The sequence below is a fragment of the Epinephelus fuscoguttatus genome, linkage group LG19 (genome assembly GCF_011397635.1).
Source record: "Epinephelus fuscoguttatus linkage group LG19, E.fuscoguttatus.final_Chr_v1".
Taxonomy (NCBI): domain Eukaryota; kingdom Metazoa; phylum Chordata; class Actinopteri; order Perciformes; family Serranidae; genus Epinephelus; species Epinephelus fuscoguttatus.
Window position 1 is genome coordinate 11,519,574 of NC_064770.1, and position 18,662 is coordinate 11,538,235.

At 37.4% G+C, this 18,662-nt stretch overlaps 1 protein-coding gene across 1 annotated transcript in view; it reads right to left on the reverse strand.

Annotated features, from left to right (window-relative positions):
- Positions 1–1,720: 1,720 nt before the first annotated feature.
- unm_sa1261 (un-named sa1261) overlaps positions 1,721–18,662 on the reverse strand; it is a 28,511-nt gene continuing 11,569 nt past the window's right edge. The window contains exons 2-4 of the mRNA XM_049561973.1: positions 12,323–12,546; positions 4,864–5,066; positions 1,721–3,865 (exon numbers count right to left, since the gene is read on the reverse strand). Of these exons, the coding sequence (XP_049417930.1) occupies positions 3,056–3,865; positions 4,864–5,066; positions 12,323–12,494 (1,185 nt within the window). The 5' untranslated portion in view covers positions 12,495–12,546 and the 3' untranslated portion in view covers positions 1,721–3,055. The remainder of the gene's footprint in view (positions 3,866–4,863; positions 5,067–12,322; positions 12,547–18,662) is intronic.

Consider the following 18,662-nt stretch of genomic DNA (forward strand, 5'->3'; position numbering starts at 1 on the left):
TTGTAAATGTTATACTATTATACTGTATATTATATTATTAGATTATTAATGCATTAATGTAGAAGCAGGATTTTACTGTTGTATTTGGTTGAGTTGGAGCTCATTATCAACTATTAGTTTATGATTATTTCTACTATAGATTATTCTGGAAATAGTGAGAAATGCTGCCACAATTCCCCAAAGTCCAAAGTTTAACCTTCACAGTGATTGTTGCTATAGCATTTTTTTGGTGACTATGACTCAAATTTTTTTTTGACATACTATGCTGTGACTTTTTTGTAATTATTTATCACACTTTGACCATTAATGATTTTTTCAGGATTAAAAAAAATATAAGAATAATTTTTTTTTGACATACTATACTTTGGCCTTTTGTTTTGTTATAAATTACCATTGCATTTGACTCTTTAACTTTTTACGAGATACTTTACTACAACGTTAAGGACGTTTTTATGACAAACTATAACATTTTAGGGAATTTTTTTATGGTTTACTATACTGGGACTATTTAAGGATTTTTAAATGACTTTTTTTTTTTTACTTTTTAATGGCATACTACAACTTTTTTACGGACATTATTTTATGGTACACTATACTGAGACTATGACGACATACCATACTTTAACTTTCTTAGACTTTTTTTTTATAACATACTATGCTATAACTTAAAAAAAAACCATACAATGACTTTGAGGAAATTTTTTCATGGCATACTATACTGTAACATTTAGGGAATTTTTTGATGACATGCTATACTATGACTTTTTGGAAAATATTTTATGACATGCTATTCTACAATTTTTTATAATTTCATACTAAACTATGAATGTTTGATTTTTTAAAATGACATATTTAACTTTTTTTGACCATTTTTGATGCATGCTATGCTATGATTTTTTGACATTTTTTGATTTTATATAGGGATACTTTAATACAACTATTATGACATACTATACAACCAATTTTTGAAAAAAATAAATAAATAAAAATCTGATATGATATTTTTAGGATTTCTTCATGATATACCATACTATGACTTTTTGACATTTTTATGATACACTTTTGAATTTTCTAAACATTTTTGTGACATACTATATTAGATTTTTTTTAGAAATAATTTTATGACGTACTTTAACTGTTTAAGGAAGGTTTATTACATCTACAACTTATTTAGGATTTTTTTTTAATGACATACTATACTATGGATTTTTTAGGAATTTCTTTACCACATACTATATTGTGACTTTTTGACATTTTTGTGACATACTACAATATTTTTTAACAATTTTTAATGGCATACTATAGTATATATGTCATTAAATGTCAAAAACAACATTTTTTTCTAAAATTCATAGTATAGTAACTATACTTTACATTTTCAGAATTTTATGAGATATACTACAACTTGTTTATGACATACTGTACTAAAAATTTTTGGACATTTCTGTGACAAACTATACACTATGACTTTTTAGACCTTTTTATAAGATACTTTACTACTACTTTTATGATTTTTTTATGACATACTATACTGTAACTATGACACTTTCTGTGGCATACGTTATGATGACACTTTATGCTACATTTCAGCCTCCTATAGAGCACAAACTGTGTCTGCCGAAGGGTTGGGAAATGTCTGTTGACCGACCCACCAACAGACTGCCCTGTAGAGAGAGAGAGGGGGAAAAAAGAGAACACAGTGGACTTTTAATTATCGGGGTGTTTATTTCAACAAATGTTCACCACAGTAATAATCAGTTCATGCAATACTTCTGAAAAACATAAAAGAGAGATTTCCAAAACATTTTAATCCCGAAATGTTTTCTACATTCATCCATCTTGTCACATTTTCAGGGTTAAACCTTCTAATTATTTTAACAGCAAAAAATTTGAATAAAAAGTTGAGGGCAGGTTGTATCCCCAAATACTTCAATTGGCATATTCAGTGTTAAGGATATTTTCTTGCCTATTTTTCAGAGAAAAAAAGTCCAAATATCTCTAAAGTATTAATGTTAACTGTTTAATGAAAGGTACAATGTCAATTGTCTTTGTCAACCATGCAAGCAGGAAAATTAGGAATATTATTTATACTTTTCTATGCTTTCATCCCATTTGTTGTATTACCAAATACATAATTATTATTATTGTTATGTGATTTTCTCCTTAAATAAATGGGCTGTGGGCGTATTTGGTTATGGTCCCAGTATACTGCAGTTTAATGGGAGGACAGTCTCGCTGACTGTTCGGTGCGCTTTCAGCCGCTCATAGTGTTGGTTGCTACTGTACAAGTGGGTTTAGGCATCACAGGCAAACATGAAAAAGGACATTTTAGGTGAGAAAGAACAGTCCGTGTATTTCTACTTTTATGGGAGGTCACGACAACATGATGACAAATAGATAAAGAAAAGTAGGTCTGTGAAAGCCTCCTGCTTCTACAGTAGTTCATATTTCTAATAATTTTCATTTCTCAGAGAGAAAATTTAAAAAACAGGCTTCTGATCTCTCATTAAACAAATCATAATTATGTGTCTGATATAAATAAATAACTTAACTCCAAATTAAAAACAAATATACAAAAAAAAGACACTTTACAGAAATATATCTACCAAAACATGAAAATGTACACTACAATAAACACACAACAGTACCATCAACAAATCATATTTCTGAAAGCCTCTTTTTCTTCACAGATTATTTTTGCAGTGACTGGATTATTCCAAACATTTGAACATATTGCTTGTGGATTATTTACGTTTTTGTTTGCTCTTCTTTTCTTTACAGGTTGTCTGTTGAGTTCAGTTCAGTATCGTAAGTATAAACCACATACAGGAGGCTTGCGATCGTCCCTCTGCTCATTTCCTCAGAGCTCATCTTCATCAGAAATGAGTAAATCCGCAGTGAAGCTACAAGGTATGTCAGAGTGTTGATCCTGACGCTAAGCACCAGTCGCCACACTTTTCTCCTTCCTCTTTCTCACACTCGGAGAAAGCTTCCTCCTCAGCTCACACCAGCATCACATGTGAGCAGGCAGCCTGAAACACAGCATCCGCCGCCTCTACACGCAGATCTCAATGGGTGTCGCCACTAGGATGCGTCCTCTGTCGTTGTTTTCCCTGTTGGCGCGCTCGTAGCTGCCGGTGGAGGACGGCGAGCTGTTGGTGGACATGGAGGAGTAGTGGGTGTCCATCATGATGCTCCCCTTCGCCACCACACAAGCAGGTGACAAGCTCTGCTGTTTCAGTCTGTCCACTAATACATCCTCTTCAGATGACGAGGAGCTGATGTCCAGAGGGGGCGCACTGCTCGCCAAGCTGCTGCTGTTCCCGTTCTCCGTGTCCAACATCCAGCACTGGCTGAAGTAGCTGAAGACTTCTTTGACAGAGCAGCGGCGCTCTTGCTCAATAGAGAGGAGTCTACGAAACATTCGTAGAGCTTCGTCAGTGAAGCGGCGCCACTGTGACGGCACTGAGCCTGTTCGGCGACGCTGCCAGCGCACAAACTCTTCGTAGAAGGCGTCGTTCGGCATGGCCTTCTCCCAGGGGAAGTTTCCCGTCAGCATGCAGAAGAGCAGCACGCCAAACGCCCACACGTCTGTGCTGTAGTCCACGCAGAAGCCCTCGTGCCTCGAGGTGTCGCACAGCTCGGGTGCCGTGTACGGGATCGTGCCGCTAACGCGCTTCACTGGAGAGCCGGCGCGCCGCGTCATGCCAAAGTCTGACAGCTTGACCTTTCGGCACTCTTTGTCAAAAATAAGGATGTTTTCGGGTTTGATGTCTCTGTGGACCAGCTTCTTACAGTGCAGGTAGTCCAGGGCGATGGCCACCTGGTGGACGCAGCGCTTGGCCACCGTCTCAGGTAGTCCCACCTAAAAAGAGAAGAAAAAAGTAAAAGAAAAAACTCCAACACTGCTACACTGTGACTACAATGTCTGTCCACATACACTATATATGCACACACCCGTCTACAACCTGTTCTCATTACGTAAATACTGCACTTCAGAGTTACAGTATTACATAAAAAATGTCAAGTCATAGAAAATTTATAATATGCCATTAAAAAGCCAGTAAAGTATGTTCAAAATGTAAAAAGTCTTGGTATAGCATGTCAAATTTGTAAAAACCATAGCATGTAAAAAATGTCATATTAAAGTATGACATAAAAAAGTTAATAGTATGTCAGTAATGTCAAAAATGTCAAAAAAGCCATACAATAGTATGACATGTCACATATGTCAGGGAAGTCATAGTTTAGTATGTCACTAAAAAAGTCATAGTATTCTCGTATTCTGTGTCAAAAATGTTAAAAATGTCAATAAAAGTCAGTATAGCATGTCAAAATTGTCATAAAGTCATAGTTTAGTAAGCCATAAAAAGTCATAGTATATTGTGTCAAAAATGTCAATAGAGGTCATTCACACTGAGTCATTAATAATTACGTTAAAATTGTTTAATATGTAAAATTTTAAAAAGTCCATGTTTAGTATGTCATAAAAAGTCATAGTATAACACGTCAATGTCAAAAGTCAGAATAGTATGTGCTTAAAATAAAGCCAAAGTATTAAGCCATATTATTATTATTATTAAGCCATGGGCATACAAAAAGTTGTCTTAAAGTTTTTTTCCTGCATTTGTTTTCATATCTGGCAAATCAGCACCCAAGGAAAAAGTATGCCGAATTAGCTTTTAGCACTTCCTGAATTAGCTTGCTGCTTAAGAAATTTTTTAAAATGTGATAACTCTCAGGCAACATCTGGAGTTATAATGGGTGGTTTAGGGACATTTATTCACAATGGACATGGTGTCCCCAAAGAGTGTGAGTGTCACAAAAAAAAAAAAAAAAATTACACCTAACCATTTTTCTTACCTGTGGAGGGATGATGTCAAACAGATCTCCTGCCAGAGCGTACTCCTGAGCAAAGATGTAGTACTCGTCTGTTTCAAAGGCGATGCCGTACATGTTGATGATGAAGGGGCAGGGCGACAGGTAGAGGGAGATGCTGTACTCTCGCAGGAAGCTCTTCAGCTTGGTGGTCTTCTTCCTCAGAAACTTCAGGGCCATTTTTGTGCCTGGAAAAAGGAGGACAGACAAATGTTACATAACTCTATAAGTCTCATTTCCAGATTCTTCCTGTTCTTCTTCCAGCATATTAAAGTGTTTGGGGGATTTATTCACAGCCTCCTAATTGCGTGGATGGAACTTAATTAAAATCCAAATTTGATGAATAATTAAGATGTATAGTGTCACTGAGCTAAATCCTGCTGTTTTTCACATCCTCTGCCAGACAAGTTATGTTCCCACAGAGTGACCACGAGGTTGATCTGCCTTCATGCAGAGCTAGAAAGTACAAATACCTAAAATCTGTACTTATGTAAATGTTCTTTTCACCACTGCTTTTATGTCGGGCATTTTGTGATGTTTCTAGCTGCAAACATGTCCTCACAGAGAGCTGGGCACGAGATAAGATGTGAATAAATTCCCTTGATATAAGAAGGTAAAAGGATGCACAGAATGCATTTAGCTGTCTGGAGGGAACGCGGTAAAGTTAATTTGTGAGGTTCGGAGGCTCAGCTCACCTCAGCAGACACTTAACTGCAACAAGAGGAGCAGCAAGGGGAGAGAAATCACCAGAGCTAATCTGAAATACCCCAGACAATATAAACCTGGAGAGCTGCCACCACGTCTGCCTCTCTCTGCACCAACAGTCAGTGTGTCAGCTAAGATGAGAGGGGACACTTCTCCAATACCACCGGATCAGCTCTGCAAAGTGCTTTGTGCAGTTTTTACAGTGTGCAGACACTTTAGAAAAGGTCAAGAGGGGGAAGGCTCTCGGTTTGGTCTTAATGCCATGATGCAAGAGGAGTTTCCTCCATGCTGACGCTCTGAAAATAAATAAGTAGATACAAGGCTTAGTGCAACTGAAACTCATTATTTTTTCATTTACTTCTATTTTATGCTGGTCTTGCACTTTTTTTTAAGTACATTTACTCATGTTCTTTACTTCAGTACATTTTTGAGGTGCTTAAACTTTACTTCAGTCTTTCCTTTTCATGCTACTCTCTACTCCATCACATTTCAGAGGGAAATTATGATTTTTTTTCCCATCAATACATTTATTTGACAGATGTAGTTACATGTTACTTTAACAAAGCTTCAGATTTTATAACTTCTTCATGTATTTGCTGTGCAAATTAATCTTTCCTTATTAAAACAATCAGTTGACTAATGGACAATCAGCAAATTAATCCGAAAAATTTGAAAATAAGTCATAACCATCTAATATTCTAATATATAATAGTAACCTAGTCTCAGTTAAATGCACAGTCCCTTTTACTAGCCTGGTGTGGCTACACATTTTGACATATAAACGTCTCCATTAGAGGCCTGGTCTGGTTGCCAAGCAGTTCATTTTTTTATAGAAGCTCTTTGGATGTATAAACCTGGGTTGTTGGCTACCTCAAATTATGTGTCAATTCCTTGATTACCATGTAATTTATTCATATTCCTTTAGTCCATACGGGTCCTCAGATCAAAAGAATTAAAATGTTTATTCATTCAAATTATTTCAAGTTGTGAGTATTTTTTTTAACAGGATAAAGTGGGGCTGTGTTGGTATGCAGGGTGTTGTACTCCTCTCTGATGCCCTGTCTGTCTGAGTTAGATCAAATTAATTTGATATATTATCTATAGCCTAATTTCTATACAAGTAATATTCATACTGGTTTAAATAAACAATTTGATTGTATTTCCCATCTTAGTTGAGCTTTTGTGTGAAAGCAATTAAAGGCCTGTCCCAAATAAAGGCCTGTTCATTTCAGTAGCCTGGGCTATTAATTGAAGTTTTAGGGTAACAGTCACAGGGGACATTTTTATACTTTCATTACCTTAAGTACATTTTCCTGATGATACCTACATACTTTTACTCATGTAACATTTTTCAGTGCAGGACTTTTACATCGTGGTTTTCATAGTTTTACTTAAGTCATGGATCTGAGTACACCAGTGCTCATTCCAACTATAACAAATATTTCTATTTGTACTATAATCTAAACTCAGTATTTATACTATAAACACTGCTTTATATATATTTTTGTATGTACACACTAGGCTTGGGCAAAATCTGTTTCTTTATACCTTACAGACATTTTCATACGCCATAGTGTGTGTGTATTGGTGCTATGTTTCTAATATGCAATTAGGCTACTTAGACAAGTGTTGCTAGGTTTAAATACTTCTGGCCCATAGAATAATGAATATTTAGGACATGCAGATGATGCTTACTGGTTGCAGCAGATACCGTCATATCAGCGGGCTGAATGGAGATGATATGTTGAATAAAAATCATGTGGCTAATAAATTGCTTTTGTAGTTGGAATACGTCATTTCAAAATAAAGTTATATGTGGCGATACTGCCAAACAGGAGCAGAGGCATTTCTCTTTATTACTAGTCCTATAAAGTTATCCCCACCACCCACAGTCGCCATCTTTCTCAGCTCAAGTTGCCTGTTCCACCACTGGAGAGTGACCTCTGGTGGCACGTGCTGTTCACTACAATACTTCGCCTCAATATCAGTTTAATAGAAAGAGAACCATCTGTATTTTTGACGGTATTGAAAATCATACCTTTGGGATTTCTAAATACCCTGGTATTGTACACAAATACTGCAGCTAGCCCAAAACACACACACTCACACCTTCATGTAAATGTAACTAGTATCTTCTTCTGATTCCATTAATAGGCAGCAACATTTATGTAATAGCTCCCAAACACGCCGTGAAAGTTAGTATATCATCTCTAAATGTAGCAGACAGCTTCCTCCCTGCCCATGCAGCATCGTCTGATCTGCACAGCAGCCAACAAGCAGCAGCTTGTGCAACTTGTTGCTATAGCTGTTTCATGTTTACTTGGAAAATGAGTTGCTTTGTTAAATCAGCCTGCTGGATAATATGCAAAGACAAACACCATCTGTTCAGAGGAACTCTGCTACAACTGTGAGGGTTTCAGGGCAGAAACTAAAGCTAAAGATAACCTACATTTCTAATCTACCCCACTGACCTGTAATGTTACTGTATCAGTCCGTAACAACACATAAACAAGGTTTTTATATTACTTTGTGACAATTTAACAATGTTACTGCATCACTGTGAAACCACAATTTATCTCTCGTGTATTAAGATGGAAAATATCAGATTAATTTCAAATTTTGGAATATTAAATGGGCATTACTGATGGTTTATACTACACTGAATTTAGAGACAAGATTTAAACTGGCATCTGCCCTGTTGAAGAGCCCTCGTGCAAGAAACTGAATCTCTGAGAGCTCCGTGCCGTCTGCTGACTGACCCCTGACTGATCCCCTCACTGTGGAGATTTTCATTACCTAATGGATTAAAATTATAATTAAATAAACTGTTCAAACCTATAGTGATAAAAAAAAAATAACAAACTATTATTAATCATAGCCTTTAGGTTTTTTTGACAGGGATGAAATGTAACTAGGCACTTACTCAAGTATTTGTACTTTACTCGAGTATTTTCTTTAATGCTACTTTATGCTTCTACTCCACAACATTTCAGAGGCAAATATTGAACTTTTTACTGCACTACATTTATTTAACAGCTGTAGTTACTAGTTTGTTCAACAAAGCATTTTATTTTATATCTTCTACATATATTTTGTATTTAAAAATCTTTCATTTTAATAGATTAAAGATCCTAAAAATTCACTAAAGTGGAGCTGGAACAAGTAATCAGCTGAGAGAAAAATCAACTGCCATTTATTTAATTGTTGAAGTCATTTTACATGCATAAATAGCAAATATGTTATGGTTCTAGCTTCTAAAATATTTTCTTTTTAATTATTTTTTTTTTCTAATAAGTCTTACTGTTTTTTGCTGCTACTTTTACTTTGAATTCTCTAAATACATTTACCTGATTATACTTTCTTACTTTTAGTTTTAAAGGTCCACTGTATAGGATTTAGGGGGGATATATCAGCAGAAATGGAATATAACATAATAAATATGATTTCTTTAGTGTATAATGACCCGACAATAAAAATCATTGTGTTTTCTTTACCTCAGAATCAGTCGTTTATATCTACGTAGGGAGCAGGTCCATGAAAAACACAGATTTTTAATGTGAAACAGCTTTATTCAGTTTTTGTACTGGTTTAAATTACCGGGGCAGTTTGTTTTGGAGAGGAGAAGCTACCTTATTCTCGGTTTTTACCAGTTTTAATCACCTGGTCGGTTTGTTTTGGAGAGAAAGAGACCTTTGCATTCAACTAAGATGACAATTCAGCTCCCGGTAAAAACCCCCCTAAACAATGAACACTACAGGAATCTTAACCAGGAGAAGTTTGACCTGGTTGCAATCTGCGATCCTCACCGCTAGAGGCCGCTAAATCCCCCTGAATCTTAAACACTGTTCCTAACATTGTCAATGCAGGACTTTTAATTGTAATTCATTTTTATGGTGTGGTATTAGTGCTTTTATTTAAGTGAAGGATGTGAATATTTCGACACAGACACTCCTAAGCACAGACGTTATACCAAACACTAAAGCACACTATACAGATGCAGGTTATATTTTCTTAAAACATTATAGCAGAGCTCTTACCCCATTTTAAACTGTTGTACTAACGTGACTGTATTTTAATGAAATGTTACTGTAGCATCAGTGTGCAGCTGTAATATGAAGGAAAATATGTACAAAATAAAATATTGGATTTGGTTGGCAGTTAATAAATATCAAAACACCATCAAGGCATCCCTACTTCTCACTGAACTCTGTGACCAATTCACATTTGAGTTTCTTTCGTCACTGAGTGCATTTGCACACAATTGTGATTCAGAAAGGTCAGAAATTACGTGGCCTTCAGCCCATTTATTCTCATAGTTAACATGCCATTTCCACTGACCAGCGTCACATGATTAAATCTCCACTGGCTCTCTAACAACTCTTGAGGGGACACTGGTGATAAAGTAGCAGATAATGAAACCATGGGCACGTGTTGTTGTTGTTGTTTTTTTTTTAATCCAACTGCACACTTTACAGACTGGAAAAGGTCAGAATTCATCTCTGTGACAGACTGCAGCCTCTCTAAAATGGCTTCTGTGCTCCATAAAAAGAGACGATTAAGAAGCTTGGAGCAGATGGGCAACATTTTGGGGCTTTTAATGTGAAAAGGTTGAACAGATTTTCCATAAGTTAAGTAGTGAATTGAGCTGTCTGGATCCAGATCTGAGTTAAATTACTGCATGAAAAGGTGGCCTACATTACCTCGGATTTGGTTTGCAAAAGTAAACACTTTAGTGACGAGAGTGCTTTACCTGATTGAGGGGGAAAACAGGATTATTGTTGATTCTCTCAGTGCATGCTGCTGCCGTGATACCAGAGTGAAGCATTTTAAAGCTGCACTGTTGTTATATAAAATGACCCTGTCTTATCGCTCTGAATCACAAAGTAAGGGCCACAGAAAGAGAGCAACATTCAATTTCCACCAACTGCAGCCTTGAAGATTTGCTCCCTCTGGACTAATACATTTCTGGAGGTGATGCCTTGTCCTCCCACAAGAGGTGATGAATTGAAACTTAAAATGCAGACCGTCTCCTGTTCCATCCTGAAGAAAGATGGACTCATTGATAGTGGATCTTTCTATTTCCTTTTGGACTAAAGCATCAAACAGCAGCCAGATGGTGAAAAGTTTTTACCACTTGACAGCTTTAGTTACCTCGCAGATAATTAAGATTATTAAGCACAAACTATTAGCCCACTGATAAATTATGATGTATAACTATTGGTTATGCGACACAACAGTGTATTACCAGCTGCAAAATTAAAATGACAAACACATTAATGCATCAATAATTATTCTGAAATGGGACATTCTGCATTTTAATTTTAGTACTTTCAGTATATTTTGATGCTAATACTTTTGGATGTTTACTTAGGTAAAATTTTGAATGCAGCATTTTTATCCCTTCTCCTTCATCCTACATATTTGTCCCGCATTTTGATTGGCTCTAGCTTTCACAAGTCAAACCACTGCATGACAATCATGTCACAGGGTTGGAATGGATGTCAATCAAACTACGCGCACATGAGTCAAATGCAGGTACCAATCATCGTCAAATACGCTATGCCCAATGGGGAAAATTTTGAGTCTCCACAAAGTCACAAAGTATGCGGAGACTGTAGGAATATAATGACAACTACCACAAAGAGGAGGAAAGACAGAATAGAAATGTTTATGTTTTAAGTTAGACAGACATTATATCTAAGTTTTAGACTACCTCTCAGCATTGGTAACGTGTCGCACACTGTCCCACACAAACATAATTCTTTGTCCCATGTTTGGCTTGTTGGGATCTGGCTGCCTTCACTGCCTCTGCTAGCAGTTTAAAAAGCTCAGAAGTACAGTATTGGTGGTCAGTGTAGGTCAGGGGTCGGCAACCTTTACTATCAAAAGAGCCACTTTTGGCAAAACAAAAAGTCAAAAAATCTGTCTGAAGCCGCAGTACATATTTGTGCCTTATAGTGACGGCAACCCAGCCTAGATGATCTACAGCTACTCTGCAATGGACTATTCATGAATGAATACTTAATCTTTGAAGCGTTTGTGATGAAAGCTTTGAAATTCTCTATTTTCCTCCAAGACATTTTCTTTTTTGGGATTTGGAATCAATAGCCAGCCTCACTAAGGAGACTCAAGCTTGGCCATCGCTATTGAGATTTGGCAAATTTCAGGAAAAGGTGCCAGGCCGTAGACATATGACGCACATAGTTGACGAGATGTTAAAAACGTTTTTTTATTCAGTGTGTAGGCTTCACATTTATACAGTTGGAAAATGTAAGTATCACTTTAGGGTTACAACAGTGATGAATTAAACTGAAATGTTGAAAAATAACAGTTATTCATTTCATTATAATATTTCATCAAAGCCACAGAGAGTCACTGGAGAAGTGTTTACTGAACTGAACTGAACTGAACTGAACTGTACTGAAGCTGACGTTACTGAGAACACGAGAGATACATTATTATTTCCCTACATTTCTATGAATTCATCATCAGCTGTTATTGTATATCTAGGCTTCTCTGAAAGTTTAGCAGAGGTTCAGATGCATATTTTGAATGTGTTGAAGCTGAAAACAGTGTTAAGTTGCTCTTCAAACACAAAGTATTGCTTTTATAACAATCCTACAAACAGCACTTGTGGAGAAAATCAAAGCTTGACGGACCTGCTTTGCCTCACTTCAAAACACATGTAAATGTGGGAAACATCTAACATTTAGTATCAGCTCAAACTCTCTGCAGTTACCTCTGATTTTGTGGATGACCAGGTCCACTTTCCCATAGGTGCCCTTCCCCAGCTCACAGACGACCTCATAGTATTTGTTGATGTCCAGTTTTTCCAGGTTCTGTGCAGCAATCAGCTGGAGTTCCTCCAGGATGTCAATGGAGGCACGGGAGCCGTGGGGCGAGGAGTTCATTGTTGTGGAGAGACGGGCCGGGGCCAAAGGTCTGGTCTGGAGACGGATGTTCCTGTAGGACAGGAGGAGCAGGAAGGAAAAGAAAAGGTTCACTATGAGACCTGTTGACTCCCCACTGTAAACAGAGCACACCTACTGTATTGTATCTACACGTATATGAACAAGAATGCTTTGAGCTCAGGCCAGCTGAACTGTTACACAACCTTTGAATCGTCACGTTGTGCTCAGGAGCAATTTATTTTTTCAAGATCACAGGGCTCCATCACAAGGAGGGAGAACAGTCACAGTGACAATGCTAACATGCTGATGTCAAGCAAGTAGGCTATTATTACCGAGTTCACCATCTTAGTTAAATGCTATCATTTGCTAATTAGCACTAAACATAAAGTACAGTTAATGTCGATGGGAATGCCATTAGTTTTGCAGGTACTTTGTCATATACAAGTTATAATTTTGACCTAAAGATGAAGATAAATGAAAAATCAGAGCATCACCAGAGTTGTTACATTTAATCCAGAGGGGAACATGAATGTCTAACCACACTTCCTGGCAATCCATCCAATAGTTCTTGAGCTATTTTGTTCAAAACTAGGGATGTTAAGATATATTTTTGATGCAAACTGAAAAGATCAATTCATCTAATCATTTTTAAGAGATGCCTTTTTTTAAAAAAAAAAAAAAAAAATTCTCATGGCACATCTATGTCCTGTTTTCCGTCCAAGCACATTGCCTTCCCAAACATTCAAACAGTGCAGCAGCTGAGCACCAGGCAGACAATGAAAAGCAACCAATAAAAAGACAATGAGGATAATTACCAATATCATCTCATATCGATCACAGGCCCCTGAACTGAATCAAAATCTTACTGAAGCAGACCTTGTGATATCAACATAATATGGTATCATGATGAAACTTGTGACGTACACCGCTACTCAAAACCAAGAATGTCAAGCTCATGATGGTGCTACAGTTAGAGAATCATCACAGTTATTACAAGTCATCCAGCAGGGGATCATGAATGTATAAACCAGCAACCTGCGAGGCTGAAAAATGAAGCTAACATGAAGTGCCAAAAACTGCAGTTCCTCACACGACCACTTGAGGCTGGCTCCAAGATGGAGTCAATTGCCATATAACTTTATGTTAACATGCCCAACTTTACAGCAGAAATAAACATGTTTACAGTCTTGTTTAAAAAATGGTTTTGGTCTCTATCTTGGTGAATTCTGGTGAATTGCTTTAACTTTAAAGTTAGTCATAATTAAGGGTGGGTTGCATTAAGTGACAGGCCATTTGCCACTAGTGTCCCCATCTTCTCAGTAAGATCCACCCCTCACTCCACAGTGCCCACCTCTTGTCTCAATATGGTCACTTCTGGCTCCAAAAAACCAAGACGGCGACAGCTGAAAATCCAATGGCTGATGTCACAGTAGCTATGCCCATTATTTTACACAATCTGTGGTCTAAACCAAAAATCATAGGAAAACATCCAATAGTTGTTCAGATATTTTAGTCTGGACCAAAGTGGTGATATTTCTAACCCTAAAGCTAAGAAGTTTTTTAAGAGGAAGGGTTATCACTAGCTTGAATGCAAATTTAGATTTTTACAGTAAGTACAGTACAGTACAGTAAGTAGTTTTTCTTGGGTGAGTGGTCATTATTCTAACATGATCTGCTCATTAGCAGCACCAACCTGGACTCTTTTATGTGTGGCGTTTGCATGTTCTCTTTGCCCAAAGACACTAAACTGCTCTCACAGTAGGTGTGAACAGGGGAAGTAATATATCCTCTCGTAGACTGCCTGTCAGTCAATGCATGCGGGTATACACTGAGCTCTGAGCCAGGTAAAGAAATAAAATCAAATGCGAACAAGTCAAATTGGATGTGAGAGGAGCTAAGTTTTGCTATTTGTGGAGCTGATCCTCTGCAGCTGATTAATGATTCTCCGGCATTAATGAATGTCAAATTCTGATCCGATGTGTTGCTACTCCGTCGCGCCTGCTGGCTTCCAATCTCAGCAAATCTGTCTCACCTTCCTCCTGCTACCACAAAAAGCCAAGCAACACTGCTGTATCCTCCATCGCTCATCACCCACAGCGGGCCAAGCTCACAGAATGACTGGAGAGACTTTGCAGCCCTGATGGCGCAGCACAATTGTACCATCTCTCATTAACAGGGATGAGAAAGTGTTGAAGGAGACAGGATGCTAGCCACATCCTGTGCATCAAGTCCATCTGTGCTCCTGTCTACACTGTGAGTGTGCAGGACAGTTAAATGTGTGCACAAAACGCAAGTGAAACGTGTGAAAACAATAAAAGCAAACACAAAAAAGACAGTATGTTCCGCTTGAAAGAACTGCAGTGACAATAAAACAGTGGTTATGTTATTCACGCTGCGAGAACAACTCAGATCTTTTTAAACAAAACTAGCAGTACTGTACACTTTAAGTATATTGTAGTATGGCCTATTTCAGAATAATGTATATTAGACATTACTGGATTATAATTATTGATGCATTAATATATACATCACTTTAATGTTGCAGCTTATTAAGGTGGAGCTATTTTTTATTATTTCATATACTGCTGGGTAGATGAATCTATAACGATGTAAAAAAAAAAAATGAATCTATAATAATACATCAAAGACGGAATTTTTGTTTAGTTTTCAGCGTGATCTAGATTGAAAATCTGCTGAATTTAGCAGAATTATTTTTGCTTGTAATATGATAGAGAATATTTATTTCGGAAAAAAGAAAATCTGCTGGGGTGTCATCAGAATTCTGCAGGTGCAGATTTTTTGCGGGCCTGGATGTATTACGATTAAACTCAGCCTGCCCTCGTTCCTACGGTTTTAAACAGCGAAGCTTTGCCAAACCCCTCGACGTGTGATATCAACGCCAAAGGCACCCTTTAATGTGTTTAAGATCGACCAGGCTTTTAACTAACTCAAAAGTAAACCCCTCTGCAGCAATATCTGATGCTGAAAGCAGGTGACGTATTATAAAGACCAAGAAAGTTTGAATGTCGCTGGAGAGACAGAGGTGTGGTCTATGAGTCTACAAAACTGTACATCAATCTAGCACTCCGCTGTTTGTATTATGTGACACAAATGTCAATGTTGTTTTAACGTAAAGTTAACTTACATACCTATGTCCCGTGCAAAACCAAAAATCAACGTGACACACTTGTGACAAATTTACATCACGTTCCGTAAAAATGTACCTATTTAAACCCAAAACATGATGTTTTATCTAAACCTTACCAAGTCGTTACGTTGCCTAAACCTAACGTGACCATTTCACGACCACGTGTTTTTCATTTCATTTCATTTATTTACTTATACAGGAAAGGAATTAAAAGGTAACATTGTGTGTTACAGTTCAGACTGCTGACTAAGTTAAAAACTGGTTTTTAGCAGGTTCCTGTTACGCAGCAAAATACATTAAAATACAAAACACAAAGAGAAACAATCAGCAGAGGAAAAACAACAAATCTTACAATGTGCTTTAGCTGTGCATCACATAGATATGCTAAAGGTGGCTCGGTGCGTTGCTATGAGATGCTGGGGAGAGTGACAAAGGATATTTGACCATCTGGAAATGAGAACCTGTTGTGACATTTGGTATTAATGGACTAGGAACTAAAGCTTTAAAATACCTGTAGTGGAGTGAAAGGAACAATGTTTGCCTCCAGAATGTTTTGGAGTATAAGTATAAAGTAACACCAAATGGAAATACTCAAGTAGTGAAGTACAAGTACCTCAAAATCATACTTAGGTAAAGTACTTGCGTAAAAGACCTCTGTGAATTTCCACCATTGTTGACTTCCTAATTTAAACAACACTACTGTGGCCCCACCTTTCCTGTCTGTCTTGTCAATAAAGGCAAAAACACCAAAAACAAAACTATATTAAAAAAAACAAAAACAAAAAAACAACAGTATGCAATTCCCAGTGGCTGATCGAATCCGCTTCAAGACACTGGTATTTGTCTATTGTGCAGCTCAGGTCCATCGTACATCCAGGACACAGTCAAACCATAAACCCCAGCCCGTCCACTCTGCTGCTGCCAGTCGGCTTGCTACTCCTTCAAGGTCTATTTAGTCCCGACTGTTTGCTTTTCTGGCACCTCAGCAGTGGTATGAACTCCCCACTGACATCAGGAAAGCAAAATCTCTACACATCTTCTGTCGCAGACTGAAAACTCATCTGCTCAGACTGCATCTTGGCCCATGAAATTTTTGCTTTAATTAAGAAAATCTTTATCTCTTATTGTCTCTAAATGTAGCACTTGCAGTAGATCAGCGTATTGGATGAAGCTGAAGTAATTGCTTTATTCTTGCACTTTTTACCCACACGGTTGAATGCACTTCTGGTAAGCTGCTTTGGATGAAAGTGTCAGCTAAACAAATGTAGTGTAATGAAATGTGACAATGTCAATTTGTTTGATTGCACTGTAAACAGATACACTGATTGGTCGTCTTTCTGACAGACTTGCTGCTCAGTGAGTGTTTGCTGTAGTATTAAACCGCAGCTGCTGTTACCAAGGTAACCACCGGTGTCACCAAAATCAAACAGGACTGAAACCCTGAATATCAAGACATTACTTTACCCTTCTTTGGGTAAGTTGACTGTACTGAAGATACAGAAATTAAAAACCAAATGGTCACAAATGCTTAAAAAAAAAAAAACATGAAAGGAAATTGGATGGTCTTGCAGTGACAGGGGAGGGTGAAAATGGCTCCAGACACAAACAGTATGTGCTGAGCATAAAAGTAGGACAAGCAGTTAAAAATGAGGAGTCAGCTGAACCCAGAGGAGCCAACTGGCTGTCCATCACCGGTCCACTCAGCATCCATCTGACAAGGTCAATAAAACAAACACACAGTGGCACAAGGTAGCCAGAGTGTGTTTGGAGCTGTAAACAGAAAAAGTACCTGAACACACAAACAGTCTTTTCATTTTCTGGTCCTGAGATTTGATCAGAATTAAAATTCAAACTCTTTTCTAAATAATGACTGTTTTGTTCAGTTTATCTGCACCAGGGTTTAAGTGTCAAAGTGGCCACATTATCAGCACAATAAATGAAAATGGGTTTTCTGTCCCAGTGCATAAAGAGTGGCTTTGACAAAGCTTGACCTCACCTCGGCTTTCAGCATTTAAGCATTTTCAAATAATAACAGGTCCAAGAGGAGACACTTTAAAGCCTGTTTCTTTGTTCATGTATCACGCATAAGTACCAATACTTACAGAAAATTCACAGAAAATCAAAAAGGAGCGGACTGATCAACTTGTGCAAACAGAACAAACTGTGAACAAGGCCACTCTTGTAATAGTGCAGCTTAGAAAATCTTTAATAATAGACAATAGGTGGGTTTCCAGTCACCTGTTTTATACACGTTTCCAATCTGGGTATTAAAACTAACAAAGAGGTCAAAATAAAAAGTGTATTGACAAACAAAAATGCAACAAAGTGCAATGGAAACAGAAGGTGAATAAATGACGATGTACATGAATCTGTGTGGAGTGATAAGAATACTGCAACCTTCCTCACATGAATACATCAAACTAACAGAAATGTCATCTTCACAGGTTTTTCACTTTGATTTCAATCATTTGAAGTTTGACTGGAGCTCTGTATGTATGAGTATGTCTTTCTTTTTTGTAAATTTGTAACAGAAATTGTGAAGCTTCAAAAAAAATGTAAAATACTGTGCTGCATTCGGATGGAAACTACTGCTTGTGTTTATTATTTTAACAAATGTAAAATAAGGGTTATATTGCTAATATTAACTTGGCTTTGGCAGATCATCTCCATCTATAGCCCCTGTTTAACACTGCCTGTTCAAAGCGGGAATATCCTGCTGTTATTCCTCCTCCGCCATTCTGTACAAAAGGTACGATCATGGAATGGGGGACAGAGTTGCCTGGCCTATAAGCCTGGTTAAATTAATAGCTGTCAGGACAGGAGCACGGACGGGATGGGTGTGACTTTTCTGTTGATATGCTACATGTGCCACCCACCACTGTGGATTTAAAAAGCAGCTAGAAGCAGTTAGCAGCTAACTCAAAACAGCTCAGAGAGTTAGGTAAGAAAATGAATACCCTTCAGACGTGCATTCATTTGCATTTTCTTTTGCTTCTTTTTATTATTATTATTTTTGTTTA